General features: G+C 43.5%; 1 protein-coding gene across 12 annotated transcripts in view; it reads right to left on the bottom strand.

The window, feature by feature from the left end:
* dst (dystonin) overlaps positions 1-19,395 on the bottom strand; it is a 471,716-nt gene that overhangs the window by 39,898 nt on the left and 412,423 nt on the right. For all 12 annotated transcript variants that reach the window (XM_078399038.1, XM_078399030.1, XM_078399031.1 and 9 more), the window contains 11 exons: positions 17,865-18,068; positions 16,120-16,351; positions 14,219-14,445; positions 10,773-10,895; positions 9,247-9,348; positions 7,881-7,982; positions 7,561-7,734; positions 7,136-7,291; positions 5,252-5,449; positions 3,200-3,328; positions 836-997 (listed from right to left, as the gene is read on the bottom strand). In XM_078399038.1, the coding sequence (XP_078255164.1) occupies positions 836-997; positions 3,200-3,328; positions 5,252-5,449; positions 7,136-7,291; positions 7,561-7,734; positions 7,881-7,982; positions 9,247-9,348; positions 10,773-10,895; positions 14,219-14,445; positions 16,120-16,351; positions 17,865-18,068 (1,809 nt within the window). The remainder of the gene's footprint in view (positions 1-835; positions 998-3,199; positions 3,329-5,251; positions 5,450-7,135; positions 7,292-7,560; positions 7,735-7,880; positions 7,983-9,246; positions 9,349-10,772; positions 10,896-14,218; positions 14,446-16,119; positions 16,352-17,864; positions 18,069-19,395) is intronic.

The raw sequence follows: 19,395 nt of genomic DNA, 5'->3' as shown, positions 1-19,395 counted from the left end.
TCTTCATTAAGGAAGATACAAACAATCTCCCAGAGGTTCTAGTGGCCAGAGATCCTAGGGTGACGGAGGAACTGAAGGAAATTCACATTAGGGAGGAAATGGTGTTGGGTAGACTGATGGAACTGAAGGCTGATAAATCCTCAGGGCCTGTGTAAGAAAATAACTGCAGATACTGGTACAAATCGAAGGTATTTATTCACAAAATGCTGGAGTAACTCAGTAGGTCAGGCAGCATCTCAGGAGAGAAGGAATGTGCGACGTTTCGGGTCGAGACCCTTCTTCAGACTGAAGAAGGGTCTCGACCTGAAACGTCGCCCATTCCTTCTCTCCTGAGATGCTGCCTGACCTGCTGAGTTACTCCAGCATTTTGTGAATAAATCCCCAGGGCCTGATGGTCTGCATCCCAGGTACTTAAGGAGGTGGCGCTAGAAATTGTGGACGCATTGGTGATAATGGTTTGTTCTTTTTTTAATAGACGGAGCTTTTTTTCTTGTTTATTTTGGTGTTTACAGAGTACTATGTTTACATATCTGTTGTGCTGCTATAAGTAAGTATTTCATTGTTCCGTTTTGGAACAAATGGCAACAAAACACTCTTGACTTGAAAATACCCACTCTTTTATTTTGAAATCCTGTTCGCTCTGAATTATTGCATCATTATTCAATGTCTAATGCCCTTCTTTATGATTATCAGACTTAATGTCTAATTTAGTTTCTAAAAATGATTTACAGGCTTAGATTGGACTTCAATCTAAAATAATTCTAATGTGTTAAGAGACATTTAAAGGTTCCTCCTTCCCTCAGTATTTTACATTAGAAAATGCATAATTTGGCACCTTTCGTTCTGTTAGTTTTATTTCGACGGATTGCCATCTTTCTTTCAGGTTGTTGATGCCAGCCTCCACGTTACTGCCACCAGCTTGGTCACGGCTCTGCAGTCCCTTATTTATCAAGTTCTTGTAGATCTCCTCTTTGGCTCTAAATACTGCACAAAGCTCCTGAAGGAAGTAAATGACATTGTTGATAATCTGCAAGTGTTTCCATACTTAGATCGGTCACAGTCTAACTGAACGGCAAAAAAGTGCATGGAATTGTTTTGACTCAGTACAGGTGTGGCTGTGAAGGTCTGAAACTAAAAGAAAATTTACCCTGCTGCCAAAGGTAAACCAGAAAACAACAATGAATCTGTGGAAGTAAATGAGGTTGTGCGAGAGCCTCACTGGTAGTGCTCCAGGTTGTGTCTCTGGTCACGGAATCTCTTCTACTGCCTTTGGTGGAACATCTCATTCCAACAGCAGTGCCGCTGATGGATCAGGACTCACTCCATACTGTACCGCCAGTCTGGACCAAGGCTCAAACCCACAAGCAATAAATGATTCCATGGGCTGCAAGCCTCCAGTTTGCCTGAGATGAAGCAAACGCATGTCAGAGGATATGGGTAGAAGGCAGGAGATTGGGGTTAGGAGGGAGAGATAGATCATCCATGATTGAATGGGGGAGTAGGCTTGGTGGGCCGAATGGCCTAATTCTGCTCCTATTACTTATGTCCTCATGAAGTTAAAGAAAATAGGAAAAATAAATGTTTTTTAAAAAAGTTTCATCTTCTTCACTAAGCTATGCTGGAGCTGGGATTGAAGGGTGGTCGTGTTTAGAGAGCGCTGCATCCATTGCAGCAGGGCTTGGGATTCCATCTATGAGAGTCACCAATCCCACCTCAGTAAGATGGCTGACCATCAGCTGTGGTTCACAGAAACAATCAGCATGAGCAAATTGGACACAACTTCCTGGGACAAAAGGCAGGGCCTAAATTCATTGGGTTTAATAAGACGAGTGGTGGTTTAACTGAGCGGACTAATGGATTGGATGCTGAGAGAACATTTCCCCTGGTGAGGGTATCTAGCAAAGATAATAGAGCAGAGCAAGATAGACCACTCGACCCTAAAAAAACATAGTATGTCATGGCGCCATTTTAGTAGGAAGATACTTGCAGGAACATTTTAAAAGAAAAATAACACAAATCTGTGAATTGATAGATGAGATATATTCTGCATTTTTATGGTATCATCACACATACTGTTCCCCCAAAACGCTGATTACACTGCGAGAGGCATAACGGATGGCGGGTTTTGCTTACTAAAATGGCTCCTTTGCAGTATAGGTGATTTCGACGGAGTGGTCTATCTTGCTCTGCTCTATTATCTTTGGTATCTAGCATTAAGCTTCAGAACAGGAGGTCGACTATTTAAGAGAGAAATGAAAAGGAACTTTTCCTCTCAGAGGATAGTGACCCTTTGGAATTCCCTACAACAGATATCTGTGGAGAAGGAATCATCGAATGTATTCCAAACAGAGTATGACAGACATTGCAATTAAAAGAGAATCTGGGGATACTGAGAGAGCACAAAGAATGTGTGCTTAGATGAAGATTGGACCAGCCACAACGTCACTGAATGGGTAGTGCGGGCTAGAGGGGCTGACTAGTCTACTCCTACTATCATGTCTTCTGTTAAATGAAGTAACATTTTCATCAGATTAATCTTGTTGTATTAAAGGATGTTTCCACTAGGGGAGAGTTGTGAATCTGTGGAATTCTCTGCCTCAGAGGGCAGTGGAGGCCAATTCTCTGAATACCTTTAAGAGAGAGCTAGATAGAGCTCTTAAGGATAGCGGAGTCAGGGGGTATGGGGGGAAAGCAGGAACAGGGTACTGATTGATTGATTGAGAATGATCAGCCATGATCACATTGAATGGCGGTGCTGGCTCGAAGGGCCGAATGGCCTACTCCTGCACCTATTGTCTATTGTCTATTGAGAGTCTAGGACGAGAGGCCACAGCCTCAGAATTAAAGGACATTCTTTTAGGAAGGAGATGAAGAGGAATTTCTTTAGTCAGAGGGTGGTGAATCTGTGGAATTCTTTGCCCCAGAAGGCTCTGGATGCCAAAGCTATGGATATATTTAAGGCAGAGATAGATAGATTCTTGATTATAACAGGTGTCAGAGGTTATGGGGTGAAGGCAGGACAATGGGGTTAGGAGGGAGAGATAGATCAGCCACGATAGAATGGCGTAGACTTGATGGGCCGAATGGCCTAATTCTGTTCTTATCACATGACTTTATGATCAAGCAATCCCTACCTAGTTACATCTCATTGTGTTGACACAGGAAGTTCTCCCTGCTGTCCCCCTTTGACGGTACGTACCAGATGGGTGTTGAGCTGTTCCCTGGCTGTTTCTGGCAGGCCCCCGATAGGTTTTGATGCCAACAGCTGCCGTTCCGTCTCCGCCAGCCACCGCTGCATATCGTCAATCTCATTCTGGAAACCCTGAGCCTACATCAAAGAAAGAAACTTCATCATCATATCCCGAACTGCAGAACAAGAGCAACTCCTTCCCACCTCTTCACACTTCCTGGCATCACGCTCTCCCCCGTCCAGTTTGAATGGGAACATTTGATCAGATCAAGCCGGAGATGGTCACAGCTCAGCAAAAGACACTTTCATCAAAGTTATACTAATTGAAGCAATTGCACAGAAGCAACGCCAGAGAAGTGCCAGAGAATGTCAGAAAGCTGTCACGTTGGAATTTGCTGACTGAATGCAGGCCATCTGGGGAGGTATCTCCCACTGGAGGTTAGAAAAGTTGACTCGCATATAGATCCATACAGATCCCCTGGAAGTGAATACTGTCTGCAGGGGAAAGAACAGGTCACAACATCAACATCAATCCCCTAACCAGCCTCCTCTCTTATTCAAGAACTTAAGAGTAGCATGAAAAAAAAACGCACCAAGCAGGCTCATGGGAAGAAGTCTCATTGCTGGCCCTCCTCATGCTACAAAGGACATCTTTTAAAATAATATATATAACTGCAGGGAACTTAAGAAATAAAATAGAAGGATATCCCCAGATATGACTATTCAACGTGGAGGTGGAAACCTCCATACCATGTGGAGGTGGACTTGAATATTGTGAACCAGAGGTCTGGAAGGTGGGATCAGGGTGGATAGATTAATTTTTGACCCGCATGCACTCAATAGGGTGAACCTGACTGTTATTGTAATTGTTCAATGGATTCAATTTACAATCTGTAGGCATGAGGAACTCCAGATCCTGATTTACAAAAAGAAACCCAGCAGGTCAGTCAGCATCTCTGGAGAACATGGAAGAAGATCTGAAGAAGGACCTTGACATAAAAAGTCACCTATCCGTGTACCACCTATCCGTGTACTCCAGGGATGCTGTTACTCCAGCACAATGTGTCTTTTAATTTTTTTTTAACAAACCCCCTTTTGCAGATCACTTTACTTTTTTTCAGTTGATTTCAGCAACCATTTTCCAAACTCTGATTAAACTCTGGAACTCTGGATCTTTAACTCTGATTAAACTCTGGAAAATCTAACTCCTATTTAGTTTACCAACATACAAATTAATTTTGACCCATGTGAAATCTTAAATAAAAATAGAGCATACTGGAAATACTCCACAGGACAGACAGCATCTGCAGAGGGTGAAAAGGGAAGGAATGTAACTCCCCCTGGACAATACCCCAATGCTATTTAAAATGCATTTGTTTGTGGTATATATGTAAGAAGGAACTGCAGATGCTGATTTAAACACAAAAGGCTGGAGTACCTCAGCGGGACAGGCAGCATCTCCGGATCGAAGGAAAGGGTGACACTTTGGATCGAGACCCTTCTTCCTTCTCTCCAGAGATGCCGCCTGTCCCGCTGAGATACTCCAGATTTTTGTATCTATCTTTGGTTAGCGGGGGTTGATGGTGTGACCTGTTCTTATTGAGTTACTCCAGTTTTGTGCCTATGTTTATGGTATATAGATTTTGCATAAATGGCTCTGGATAAAGCAGTATTGACAGCGCGTCAGGCTGCATTGCTCAGTCTCCCGAGCATGAACATGAGACTACAAGAGTCTTGCCCAGAGTTTGGGAAATCGAGAACCAGAGGGCATCGGTTTAAGGTGAAGGGGGAAAGAATTTTATAGGAATCTGAGGGGTAACCTTTTCACACAATGGGTGGTGGGTGTATGGAACGAGCTACTGGAGGAGGTAGTTGAGGCAGGTACTATCGCAATGTTTAAGAAGCAATTGAACAGGTACATGGATTGGACCAGTTTAGTGGGAAATGGGCCAAACACAGGCAGGTGGGACTAGTGTAGATGGGACATGTTGGCCGATGTGGGCAACATGGGACTGTTTCCACGCTGTGTGACTCTATGACTAACTCTCCGCATTGTCATACCTGGATGAGTGAATGATGCAGTTGCAACTGTCGCTGGGCAGTTTGTTCCAGCACATTCTTCCAGCGCTGGGCAAGACTTTCCAGTTTGCTCTGCAGACTGCTGGCTTCCTCCACGTCGCTCGACCCCAGCAGATCGGTTCCAGCTTTGTTCACCGTCTCCACCGTGGATTTGTGAGCCAGAACATCATTTTGTAGGATCTAGAAATACAAAACATGCTTTAGAAAGATGGTGGACAAAAAAGCTGGAGTAACTCAGTGGGACAGACAGTATCTCTGGAGAGAAGGAATGGGTTGAGACCCTTCTTCAGACTGGTTATGGATAAGGTATATAGGCGATGATGTAGGGAGATAAAAAACAATGAATGGAAGATATGATCATGGCTGATCATCCAAAATCAGTACCCCTGAGTAACTCAGCAGGACAGGCAGCATCTCTGGAGAGAAGGAATGGGTGACGTTTCGGGTCGAGACCCTTCTACAGACTGAGAGTCAGGGGAGAGGGAAGCGTGATATGGAAGGGTACAAAGAACGGTGTGAAAAGAACAGATCACAGCCGACACCGATCAAGGAAATGTACAATGGTTCATTGTTGAATGAAGTGCTTCCAAAGTGCTGCATGATTACTGTGAAAGCACAACACCGAACATGTCTACTGAAACTCTACAAACCATCTCCAAATTTTGTGGTCAGATATCATACTTTAAGGAAATCTTGATTCTGGTGGGCCAAGGAGGTTTAGTCATTTGCCACTGCTCAGTTACAATCTCTCCCCCTGCGTAAAATTGAGCCATCTTTCACGTTTTAATTACATCTATAATCTGAATTGCAAAAGCGTATCGTTCCAAGGTGATAATTCCTGCCTTGCTAAAATATATTAGAGTAAATGCGCAATTGCAAAATATTATTGATGAATTTAAAAACATGAGTGTCAGTCAACTTGATCCAAACTTGAAACAGCCAATTGTTGCTTTGAATGGGATCCTGTCACTGCTTTCAATGCCCATTGAAGCCATTCTCCAGCTTCACATGCGGACTTTCAGATGCTGACTGGCTAGCTGTTCAGGCATTATAGGTGTGCTGATGGAAGCTCATCAGTGCCACGGGTAGCTATCGTCTGGTCACCCTTCTGATCATCCTGCCGCACAGTTTGTTTGAAAAGGAAGGGACATGATTTTAATCAATAAAATCCAGGTTCATAATTCATGATCCTGGAAATTATAATCTATTAAAGCTATCGGGAATCAGATTTTATGGTTTAGTGATGAGAAGGACAATGCAGGACGAGGGAGAGAGCAGCAGTAGGAGGGGCAGTGGGGCAGCTGGTGGAGCTGCCCCATCTCAGCTCCAGCAACCCGGCCCAAGCCTGACCTATTGTTCCCCACCTATGACCTTTGTCCTTCCCCTCCTCTCTTCCATCTTTCTTCCTGCCCCCCCTTCCCCAATAATCATTCTGAAGGATGGTCCCGTCCCAAAACGTCACCTATTCATGTTCTCCAGGCATGCTGCTTGACCCGCTGAATTACTCCAGCACTTTGTGGCTTTTTTGTAAACTGGCATCTGCAGTATTTTGTTTCTATAGTGCTGTGCGTTGTTCCTCCGACTACATTGGTTTTCACCCAGGTCCAAACGATGTGCCGTTTGTTTAACTAACCGCTGTAAATTGCCCCTGGTGCAGCATGTTGGTGGCGGGAAAATCAAGGGGAATTGATGAAAATATGAAAGAGAATAGGTTACAGTGAAAGAAGTGGGGTTTGATGGGATAGCTCAGAAAACCAGCATAGACTCAAAGGGCTGAATCAGCTGATTACATAAACTGCGGGAAGGGAAAGTCCACGTCAGCCTTACAGCGAGAAGAAATTGATAACTGAAGGTGACATAACATACATGATGTTTGGCAATTGCAATTTCAACTGCTTTCGGATCTCCACCAACAGTTTTCTGTTCATTTAGCAGCTCCTCGGTGTGGGTCAGCCACGTCATCAGTTCATCTAGAGCATGTTGGAACTGTCCCAAAGCTAACAGCGCATCTTCCAGTTTGTGCTGCAAATACAAAGGGATAAGCACTTAAATGGCAGAACCCTCCTGTAAAATCAAAACTAATATTCAATTATTTCCTCCTTCGAATTTAAGTCTCCCATCAATGAATTTCATCACCCATTTTGCTCAGATACTCGCACACCAGCTGCAGTGTTGGAAATCTCTGTAGTTTACCATTAATGTACAATATTAAAGGCAATAAATCAGATGTTAGCCAAAGGCCTTAGGCTAGATTGGCATTTGCAAATTCCAAAACCATTGGGGTTCATTACCTGTCTGTTGACAATTTTCCCATCCAGATTTCCCCAGAAATGCTTCAGCTCGTGCAGAGGCTCCTGTACCACCCGCTTGTCACTTTCTTCATTTACTTTCTTCAGCAACAATTCTCCCTGATGGTTCAGCCGCTCCATTTCTATCTGCTGCTGATATGCTTCAGTCTTGAAGTGCTGTGAAATTCAGTGCGTCAAAGACAGAATCAGGATCAATCACACAACACTCCTTTCAGATTCAAAGTGTTTCGTCTGTGCTTTCACAAACTAAAAATGATATTAATCTTCAATTCTGATGATCGGATTAGCTGCAGGTTATATACCTTGAGCTCAGCAATTTGTTGCTTCACAGTCTCCAGATCCGTACCAACTGGGGGCATTGTATTCAATTTACTTTCTGCAAAGTCCATCCAGTCAAACACGGCCTGAATTTAAAAGATGAAAATAGCACACAATTCGTTAATCCATTAATATAATTTGTCGTGCAGCATATCCAATACAGCCCAAGCCTCTCAAAAAGAACTCCAAACTTATAGACAATAGACAATAGATGCCAGCACCACCATTCAATGTGATCATGGCAGATCATTCTCAATCAGTTCCCCGTTCCTGCCTTCTCCCCATAATCCCTGACTCCGCCATCCTTAAGAGCTCTATCTAGCTCTTGTGCCAAGAATTTCATAATTAGTATTTGGTTGACATGATTGTGTGGTCCAGCCATTTAAAAAGGCCCAATATTATCTACACAAGTTACAGGTACCAGTGTTGAAATTAAATGGTTCGTAAAGGTTCAGAGTTTGTGGCGGAATCAGGAAAGGGAGGGGGACACTAATAAAACTGAATTATTGTTGTTTCCCAGAAACTAAACACCTGATTTTCTGTTCCAAAGAAGGTACAGAATATCAGTCAGGAGCTTAATGTATGCTCAAATTATACTATGGTGTCTGTTTTGTGTCTCTGCTCGTCTAATTTCATCTATTGAGTTCAGAGGTCATAGTTCTCGACCATTCCACGGTCTCCTCATGGTAAACATGTAAAAATCTATTCACCCAGGGATTAACAAACTGCACAACAAGGATTGTATATATATATACCTCAACCGAGTGTCAGATCAACACTTCAATGATTATCAGGGTTATGATCATCTAAACTTCTTTCAGCCATAGATGTAACCATCCAAGTGCTCCGCATCCGAGCGATTTTTATTCCACTTAATCCCCCCCTAATCTATTATCATTTTCACATTAAAGGCAAAGTAATCCAACTTGGAAGGTGCAATATGTAAACAATGATATTTTACCTCTGATGTTGCAGTATTGACTCCCTCATCAGATGTTCCAGAGGCACTTTGAGCAAAGATCCTTTGGAACATTGGAGCCTCAAATTTGCCATCCCCATTTGCTTAAACCAAGCAAAATTACAGGAAGTATGTGATTTTCCGATCGGCGTCGGGAAGGAGATGATCTCAATCCCACTGGATTACCTTTAATGTGTGGTTTGTTTTATAAGCAAATGGAAATCATTTGTGAAGTAAAAAGATATTAGATACCAATGATTCAATGGTGTTTTATTTGTCACATGTGCAATTGCACAGTGAAATTCCTTTGCATTTGGTATACATGCCGATGCTGCCATTTTTGGCACCATTATTCAGAGTGTATAAAATAATGAAAAACCAGGAAACAATACCTGCAGTGCATCCTGGAACTGAACTGCTTCCTGCATGGCTTCATCCAACCAATCAATATGATCTTTCCACGCCTTATTCAGATTATCCCAGGTACCATTCAGCTACAGGCAGAAAACAAGAAACATTTAGATGGTACAAACCAAGAAAACGAGTCTTCCTTTAAAAACCAAAGTAAATCTGTTCATAAATTTGCCAACAATTATTCTTCCACATTTAGAATACAAATGATACATTAAACATTAGTTACGCTGCTCATAAAATTGATGGAGTCATCTGTCCCCGTTTTCTACACCATTCCCGCATCACCCCTTATCTTAATTAATCCACAGGCTGAACACTGTTCAAACAATGACAAAGGTGATGTTGGAGCAGCAGTGGCCAACGGATGACAATCAAAAGAGGGAACCCTGGCTTGAGCAACCAAGATCAATTTTACTGTCCTGACATTGGTCAAAGACCACCCCTCAGAATTTATTGAACCATTTTGCACAATGGCGCAGTTATTCACTGAACAAGCGGTCAAATGAATCATGCCGGGATTTTGTACACCAACAATGTGCCGAGTTCTTTAACATAACATTGGACGCCGCTCAACTCATCAGGACCATGTCGGCTGTCCAGATGAGCAACCCCATCACTCCCATTCCCCCTCTCATTATTTCCCTGTAACCCTGCAACTCTTTTTTGACACTTCTGCCACTCACTTCCACTGAAGGGGAATTTACTGTGGCCAGCTGACCCACCAGCATGACTTTGGAATGTGGGAAGATGCCAGGGTACCCATGGTTATTTATGTAGTCAAGGGCGAACAGGCAAACCCCACATGCACAACACAAGGTCAAGATTGAACCCAGGTCACTGGAGCTGTGGGGCTGTAGCACTAGCTCCCGCACCATTCGACGATTGTAAATTTGTCGCCTCATACAACAGTGCACCACATGAACAGGCCCTTCGGCCCACAATGTCTATGCTAACCACAAAGCCAAGTTAAACATCCCCTGTGCCAGCATGTGATCTATTTCCTTCCATTTCCTGCCTGTTCAGGAGCCTGGCGAAATGCCTCTTATACGTTGACGTTTATCTGCTTCCACTGCTCCCCCTTAAATCGGGGGGCATTTATTAGAAAGGTCATGGTATTAAGTTGCACTTCAGAGAATTTTTCCTTTAACCTGACACCTAAGTGTAAACTTATTTAAGAATGAAATTAATGTGCTGGAAACGTTTCAGAGAAGGCTTACAAGACTAACACCTGGAATGGTCAGGTTGCCTCACGAAGAAAGGTTGGATAATCTAGGTCTGCATCAGCTAGAGTTTCTGAAATGTTTCTGTGCATGAGCACACACTCAAAATCTAATTCAACAATCAATAAGGAGAGTGAGAATCAGCCGTCATCACTACTTGGTACTGTGAGCTGTGCATGGTTTAACGCCCTTCATTGGACTAAGTGTTTTATAAATATATTTTTGAATAAAGGACAAATTTTTTCGAGCTTCAGTCTACATTATCTAAGACACAGGGGACACACCTCATCTATATTTTTCTTCACCACTGGCTTATCAGGTTCTCCACAGGCTGAGGTCAGCTCAGCACCAAGGTTCTGTACAATCTCCAGCTCTTCCTGAAGTCCATCTATTTCTTCTTTGATTGCCTAGAAAGCAAAAAGAAATCAACCACATCTATTAAAATGATTGCAGACAAAAAAAAATCTTATAAAATTAGATATATCTTATGTGGTTAGCAATGGTCCCTCGAACAATAATTACCTTTCCCAAAATACCCAATTCCATTTATGTCACAGCTGAATTATTTCCCCCAAACCTCACTGCAGGCTAAATCAAGATTCCAGAGACACCAGTCACCTTCTGGAACCGTGCCAAGTCGCCATAAGCCACTTCTCAGCTTGGACAACATGAGCTGATGGAGTAATTGACCGCAGAGAAGATCACTACTGAGTTTGAATCTCTTTACTACTCCTACACCATCCAACCGCCGAACCTCTCCCCCACACCCACAGGAATGGCTTGCATAGCTCGGGGTCACTTGGCAGTGAAACATCTGTGGAAAACCAGGACAGTCGCAGAGCCAGGATTTTTGAGGCCACTGAACACATCAGCACCAACACGTCAGTGAGATCTGTAGGCTCAGCATGGACCAAACTGTGAGAATTTATATTTGTTTTACATCTGCAGTTGATTCTTTTTAGGAATTAAACCTGATGAGAGGTGCAAACTGATTGAAGATTTATTTACTCAGTTTAATATGCTGGCATGAGATGTCTTTACATGGTAATTGCTTTTCAGCATTTATCTAATGTTGCAGCTTGGCCTATCTCATATTTCTCACCATGAAGGAGGAGGTCACTCTGCTCATTGAGTCTATGTCAGCTCTCAGACCAATCCCCTTAAGTCCCATGAGACACAACCCTGCCCTTAGCTCCCTGCAACCTCCTCTCTCACTTTGCCATCAATTCCACTCTGATTCTCCTGCCACCAACCCTCACCAGCGGCAATTCACCACAGACAATCAAACCACTAAATGGAAGATAGACACAAATGCTGGAGTAACTCAGCGGGTCAGGCAGCATCACTGGAGAAAAGGAATAGGTGACGTTTCAGGTCAAGACCCTCCTTCAGATTGGTAGTCTTCGAGAATGTGTAGGTAGGAACTGCAGATGCTGGATTAAACCAAAGATAACACAAAAAGCTGGAATAACTCAGCAGGTCAGACAGCATCTAAGAAGGATCTCGACCCGAAACGTCCCCTATTCCTATTCTCCAGAGATGCTGTCTGACCCGCTGAGTTACTCCAGCTTTTTATGTCTATTCTTTGGCAGTTTTTGTGATGTGTGTGGAAACCGGGGCCATGATGCAGGGAGACCATGCAAACTCAACACAAACAGCAGGCCGTGGTTGGGATCAAAATCACGGGAGCAGTCTCAATCAAGGACCCAGGTCGCATGCTTTTAGGCAATACTTCTGCTGCACAATGCTGAAAAACTGGTAAGCAACTGAAAACTAAGGGTTGTAATGGAGATTGGACAGAGTCAAGCAGGGACTGTCTCCTGGGTAACGCTGGGAATGAGCACAGTCTGCTTCCTTCAATGGCAGGAAGACAGATGAGAAATCTGTGCTGCGGTCACATACAATTGGCAGTGGGTCTGTTCAACATCTGTAAGGGAGGCAGCTGTGGTAAAAAGAGCGGGGGGGTCCCATCTTTGTCAGCAAAGAAATAGTTGGTCTGTGGTGTAATGGAGCACGTCAGTTGGATGCAAGTCACAGGAACATCTTAAGCCACAGCATCTCCAGTTTTCACTGCCCTCCCCCAATCTAAGGGAAAATTCCGACACTACTACACAAGGTCAGCACCATTACCCCAGAAAGAGCAACCCTCTAAGCCATTGGTAATCCTATCCACTCGGCTCTCGTTAACCAGAGAAAAGCACTCCCCATTTTAAATGCAAACCACACAAATCCATTTCTGACAAGATGGTTGAACCATTCCCTATAATTCACACTTCTTTGTGTCATCTCTGTGATACGAATGAGGCAATGTATATGATACAGAAGCACGCAGCAGGGGATGGCTGCTTTACTTGCCTCTGGGGAGACCTAATGGCTAGATAAAGATAAATGAGCATCAGTGTCTGCCGCTGACTCAATTCCCAGCACTCTCTTTAACGAGGTTATTTTTGACATTACTAATCAGTAACCCCTCTCCTCCCCTTCCTATCAGCCACAAATAAAAAAGGCAGGCATTACAAAAAAGCTTCACACAAACAACTGATTAAACTTAATCCAAACTAGAATAGCTTTGCCACAATTGCAGATGTTTAGGTGTACCCAGATTTTGGGAAACAACGTCTGCATTTAAAATGGAATCCTTAAGGTTAAGGTTTTGCTATTGAATTGATCTGCATCAAAAATACAGGACATAAACATATTTGAACTAAAGGTGCTCACCCTAAAATTAAACTTAGGAAATAAATTTTTTCCATTATTTAAACTCAAATTACGTATGAATTAAAATTAAAAACTGCTAGAAATCCCAGGTCAGGACTGATAGTTTAGTTTAATTTAGGTCGCGGGAAGAAGGTACAAACTCGTAAAGACAGCACCCATAGTCAGGATCGAACCCGGGTCTCTGGCGCTGTAAGGCAGCAACTCTACCGCTGTGCCACCATGTAATGATAGATTCAGTCAAATAATTGGGCGGCACGGTTGCGCAGCGATAGAGTTGCTGCCTTACAGCAAATCTAGCGCCGGAGACTCAGGTTCGATCCTGACTACGAGTGCTGTCTGTATGGAGTTTGTACGTTCTCCCCGTGACCTGCGTGGGTTTTCTCTGAGATCTTCGGTTTCCTCCCACACTCCAAAGACGTACAGATATGTAGGTTAATTGGTTGGGCAAATGTAAAAATTGTACCTAGGGTGTAGGATAGTGTTAATGTGCGGGGATCACTGGGCGGCGCGGACCGGGTGGCCCGAAGGGCCTGTTTCCGCGCTGTATCTCTAAATCTAAATCTAAATTGGTCTGATCACAGCATTGCATGTTTGTCCTTCCATAACCCTCCATCAAGGTGTCCTTAGCCTCTCTCAACTGTAGAACTGCTTTTCGTCCAGTGGCTGAATATTTGATTAAGATTTTTCTTACTGTGCGATTCTAAAACAACTTGGCTGTGGACTTAAGTTTGTGCAATCCAAACTGGCACCTGAAATAATAGGAATCCAGCCATCACCATTGTTCACATGTGGAGAGGTATAAATCAAGGATTGTAATGGCACAACTCACACGTTGTTTTTGTGCTGTCAATACTACCCTGGTATATATAATGAAATATGGAGACATGATTTACATGATTTCCTCTGTGTGTTATTTGGATAGACATTTACAGGACATGGTCACGCATGCATTATTATAAAGGGCAAGAATTTCCTCCCAGTGATGCTTGATGTACAATAGAGTTTTCCTCACCACCAGAGCTTCCTGCTGTTCTTTGACCACGGATGGATCTATTCCAGGTTCTTCCAATTCTTGGATCAAGTCCTGAGTATCCTTAATGGTGGCAATCAGGGCGGAATGATCACACCAGAATTTCTCTGCCAGATCCATCACGTCGAGCAGCTTGACCTCCCGCTCCTCTGCTCGGGTTCTGATGTCTGCCCAGTAGAAACCCATCTTGTCCAACTGCTCTTGAACAGCTTGAAAACACAACAACCGTGTCAGAAACTAGTCAATCCCACCATGTTACACTAATGTAATTAGACCAGCAATCCAGATGCACGGCGTAAATTTTTAATGTTTCATGTTAAAATATTAAAATAATGTTAATGTTTAATGTTAAAACATGTTTAAATTCACTGCAGAAAATTGGGGATTTGAATACAGTTAAAAACCAATTTGGATCTGATGAACTTTCAACCGTAAACTTGACCATTAGGTTGTGGTATTGTCATGTCACTTAGCCACCAACTAACTTTTTACCAGAATGCTGCCTGGATTAGAGGGTTTCAGCTACAGGGATAGACTTTTCTCTGGAACGTCAGAGGTTGAGGTGAGACTTGATAAAAGCATGTAAAATTATGAGAGGCATAGATAGGGTCAGAACCTTCATCGCCGGGGTGGAAATATCTGACACCAGAGGGTGTAGCTTTAAGGAGGGAGGAAACTTTAATGGAGTTGCAGGGCGTTTTTTTTACACTGATAGTAGTGGGGGGCCTGGAATGTGTTGCCAGGGGTGGTGGTGGCGGCAGATACGATAGTGGTGTTTAAGAGGCTTTTAGATAAGCACATGGATGTGCAGGGAATAGAGGGATATGGATCATGTCCAGGCAGATGAGATCAGCTCAACTTGGCATCAAGTTAGGCACAAACATTGTGGGTGAAGCTGTACCGTTCTATGTTCTAAACTACTCAAAGATGCCCAGACTAGATTTCACCAAAACTACTTGGCTCCAGTCCCATCACAGCCTCAGTCCAAATAAGAATGAACCAAGGAGCCGAACCCCAGAAGTGAGGAGAGAGTGACTGCCCTCGATAACAAGGCAGCTTTTGACCAGATGACAATACGGTATAACTATTTATCCCAGGCAGGAGGGAAATTGATCTGCCAACAGTCATAGAAACACAAAATACATGAAACATGAAATTAAAGTGACGAGTGAAAAGTATTGGGGATGTGCAAAGATTGGGTAGGGGAAGGCGGGTGGGGAGGGGGGGGGGGGGGTGGGAGTCAGTCTCAGTCTACCCCACAACAGAAGGGGGCGGAGTTGTACAGTTATGTTGTAGGTCCAGGTGTGGCATCAAGCAGGAATGTCATGGCTTGATGCAGGAACTACTGTGGACTTTGTTTCAGGGTTCACTACATACTCCGGCTTGCACTATGACAGTCTGGTTACCTCGTATATAATTGATAATTTATTGTATTAGTGTTTATTTATTTGGTGTGTCGTTGCATTAATGAATGATCTCTTGTTATCCACTTTGCTGCTGTGACACTGTAAATTTCCCCGGTGTGGGACGAATAAAGGAATATATTATTATTATTATTAATGTGCCTGCAAAGATGTCAGAGTTTCACTGTTCCGTTCCTGGTGCAGATAACAATTAAACACTCCTGAATCTTGACCTAGAACCTGTAAGATTACCTTCACCAGAAGGGCTGCCGTTGTTCGAGAAGAGAGCTCACCTCCACCTTCATAAGGGCAATTAAAGCTGGGTAATAAATGTTGGCCTTACCAGCTGACATCCACAAATTGACAAGATAAAGCAAAACGTACCTTGCCAATTAATTCTCAACCACCATTCTGATAAATCGAATTTGGACAGAAGTCAAAAAGTGCCAAGCAAAGGGCTTTCTCCCCACACAGAATTACCTTTCGCACAGAAGTCTTTGTCGGTTCCTTCGGAGCGTCCAATTAAATCGTCACCTCGTTGTTTGAGGGTGTTGAACGCTGGCTGCAGCTTCTCCAGTTCCATGGTTACATTTTTGTTTTCACTGATCTGCTCTCGGATCTTCTCCACCTCGGCCGAGATGGAAGGTGGTTGCCAGAGTCGGACGGCGATGCGCTCCAGAGCCTCGAGCATCGGGCTGATCTTGTCGTGAAACTGTAACACAGTCGTAACGCTGGGTCAATGGGCAGTGGTGTAGATCCCCATGGACTTTGCTTTCATCTGGTCTTTGCACAGCCCTCTTCTTGCTGCTGCCATTGAGCAGGAGGTACAGTGACATCAAGTTCCAGACCATCATGTTCAGGAACAGCCATTTTCTTGTGACTACCAGAATCTTGAACCAACCTTTACGAGCCTAATCCTACCTCGATAATGGAACACTACACACTACACACTACTATGGTCTTTTTTTCCTCATTATGTTTTTGAAGTCTTTTTTCTTTTACAAGTAATGTATAATTTGGTTTTGTGCATTTATCAGAGTCTATTTGGTATAGATCCTCATGGACTTTGTTTCCCCCCCCTCTCCGACTCCTTATCCACATCACCACATTTAACGTGTGATGGTGCAGCAGGCATTGCTGTTACCACACCAATCCAAGGATCAAGGTCCTGACCTAAGATGCTGACCTTCATCCCCCCCCACACTCCACCCTTCATTCCCATCCCCAACACCCTCTCCGCCCTGTGCTCCACTTAGACTCGTATCTACTTCTCCACTCCCCCTCCATTTCTTCCTCTAGCTCCACAAATCATAACTCTTCAATCCTTCTATCTCACACCAAGGCTGATACATGGTACAGTAGACACAAAATGCTGGAGTAACTCAGCGGGTCAGGCTGTATCTCTGGAGAAAAGGAATAGGTGACATTTCGGGTCCAGACCCTTCTTCGGACTGATACGTGGTACTCCTGCCGTTATTTTGCCCACCTGACACAGATGCCGATCTCTTGCACACTGGTACAGCTACAGACAGGACATGTGTGCATTGATGATGGGCTAAGTTTGACCAGACATATTGAATCCCCTGACACCACACAGAGGAACATGCTTGCAGCCAACCCATCTTCCCCAACCCCTCGTCTCACCTCCATCACCTGAATGATCCTGCACAGCACAATTTGGGGACAGTTATTGTTATCATGTTCAAAAAAAGGGAGCACTTGAGATGGGAAATAAAAATAAAAATAATTTCAATTTTAAAGGGGAAGAAAACAATGTATAGTCCTCAGGAATGGGAGTAGATAACAACGGATTCAATCACGATGCAGGATGCCAGATGCATGGTGAAACAAGGTCATTATACAAGTGCAACAGTTTTATACCTTTCTTTTGAATCATGCAGCACAGAAACAACCCCTCGTCCCAGCTCATCCATGCCATCCAAGGTGACTGTCTGAGCGAGTCCCCTCTGCCTGTGCTTGGCCCATATCCCTTAAAACCTTTCCTATCCCTGTATCTGTCCAAATGTCTTTAAAACATTGTAATTATACCTACCTTTGCCATCTCCCCTGGCAGCTCGTCGCATATACCCAACCTCCTCTCTGTGAGAAGGTTTCACCTTGGGTTCCTTTTAACTTGAGCACAACCTGGATACCCCTTAAAGAATAGAAAGCTGTCGTGGGCTAACTGATAGCAGACCAGTAATCCATTGTTGGGTAGCTCATACCTGAGTGGATTGGGAAATGGCTTCATCCAGCGATAGGGCCCTTAGCTTAACAGCTTCTTTGACCTTGCTGTAAAGGGCATCTGCTGCAGTGTACTTCTGTTGAATGGCCAGTCCTTCCCGAGGGCTTAGCTCCAGTAGCTGAGGTCCAGTCTTGTTCATCTTATCGATGTGGGGCTTGTGTTCAGCGATGAGCTCGCGCATTTGCTGCAACAGAATTAATTCCAACACTTTCCCGTTAATGCCAGCCGATCCTGTAAAGAGCACATACCTAACCTCAAATATCCAGCCAGAACATTAGGGTATCTCACCGGGAGAGAGACCTGACAGCAACACAGAGACAGGCAACACTTCACTAAAGATTTTCCTTGTAAACTGCAATGATTTTGTGATGAATGCCAAGGACTTGTTGTCACAGTTCATTTGCTCCAGACATTGTTGACATAGTTTAATGCACTAATCAGAATATTCAATGTTGCCCAAATTCTTCAGGCTCCCCATAAGCCTCTTCCCTCGTCATCTGAATCCTTCAGGATAGTCTTATGAATCATGTTGAGTATAGTCCCTTTTCTAATATAGGAAGCCATTTATTTCTTGCCATCATGGCCGATTGATTCGTATGTCTGTTTCCTGTTTAACTGATTTTCAAATGTTGTTACAGTATCTGCCTCAACTACCTCCTCTGGCAGCTCCTTCCATATACCCACCGCCCTCTGAGTGACAAAGTTGTTCTTCAGGTTCCTATTAAATCTTTCCCCTCTCACCTTAAAATTATGTCAATTGGCTCTTGATTCCCCAACCATGGGTAAAAGACTCCATGCATTCACCCTACCAATTCCCCTCATGATTCTATACATCTCTATAAGATCTCTCCCTAGCCTCTTGCCTTTACAGGAATAACATCTTAGCCTGCTCAACCTCTCCCTTTAGCTCAGGCCTTAAAGTTCTGGCAACATCCTCGTAAATCTTCTCTGCAGTCTTCCACAGTTGACATCCTTCCTACAGCAGGATGATCAAAACTGAATGCAATACTCCAAATGCAGTCTCACCAACATCTTGTACAACTCGAACATAATGTCTCAACTTCTATACTCAGTACCCTGTCTGTTGAAACTCAACATACCAAAGGTTTTTGTTACCACCTTATCTACCCGTGATGCTACTTTCAGGGAACAATATACCTCTACTCCAAGATCTCTCTCTGCTCTATAACACTCCATGGGGCCCAGCCATTCATCTATCTGATTAACTTCAATTTGTCATTTCACAAGTAGTGCATGATTTGCAAAAGGCATGTCATGAGGAAAACTATCAACATTGTTTATTGAGATGCTTTCAGTTACATAGAGCACTGGTAATATCACATCTGGAGTACTGTGTACAATATTGGCCTCCTTATTTAAGAAAGGATTAAATGTCATGGTGGCAGTTCGGAGAAAGTTTATTCCACTAATGGCTTCTCCCGTGCTTGGAAGATGCAGGTTCCAAAAACGCACGACCATCTGAGAGAAACAATCCTAACTTATTTCTGCCT

This window comes from Rhinoraja longicauda, chromosome 5 (assembly GCF_053455715.1).
Source record: "Rhinoraja longicauda isolate Sanriku21f chromosome 5, sRhiLon1.1, whole genome shotgun sequence".
Lineage (NCBI taxonomy): Eukaryota > Metazoa > Chordata > Chondrichthyes > Rajiformes > Arhynchobatidae > Rhinoraja > Rhinoraja longicauda.
This window is presented reverse-complemented; position numbering and strand designations above follow the sequence as displayed.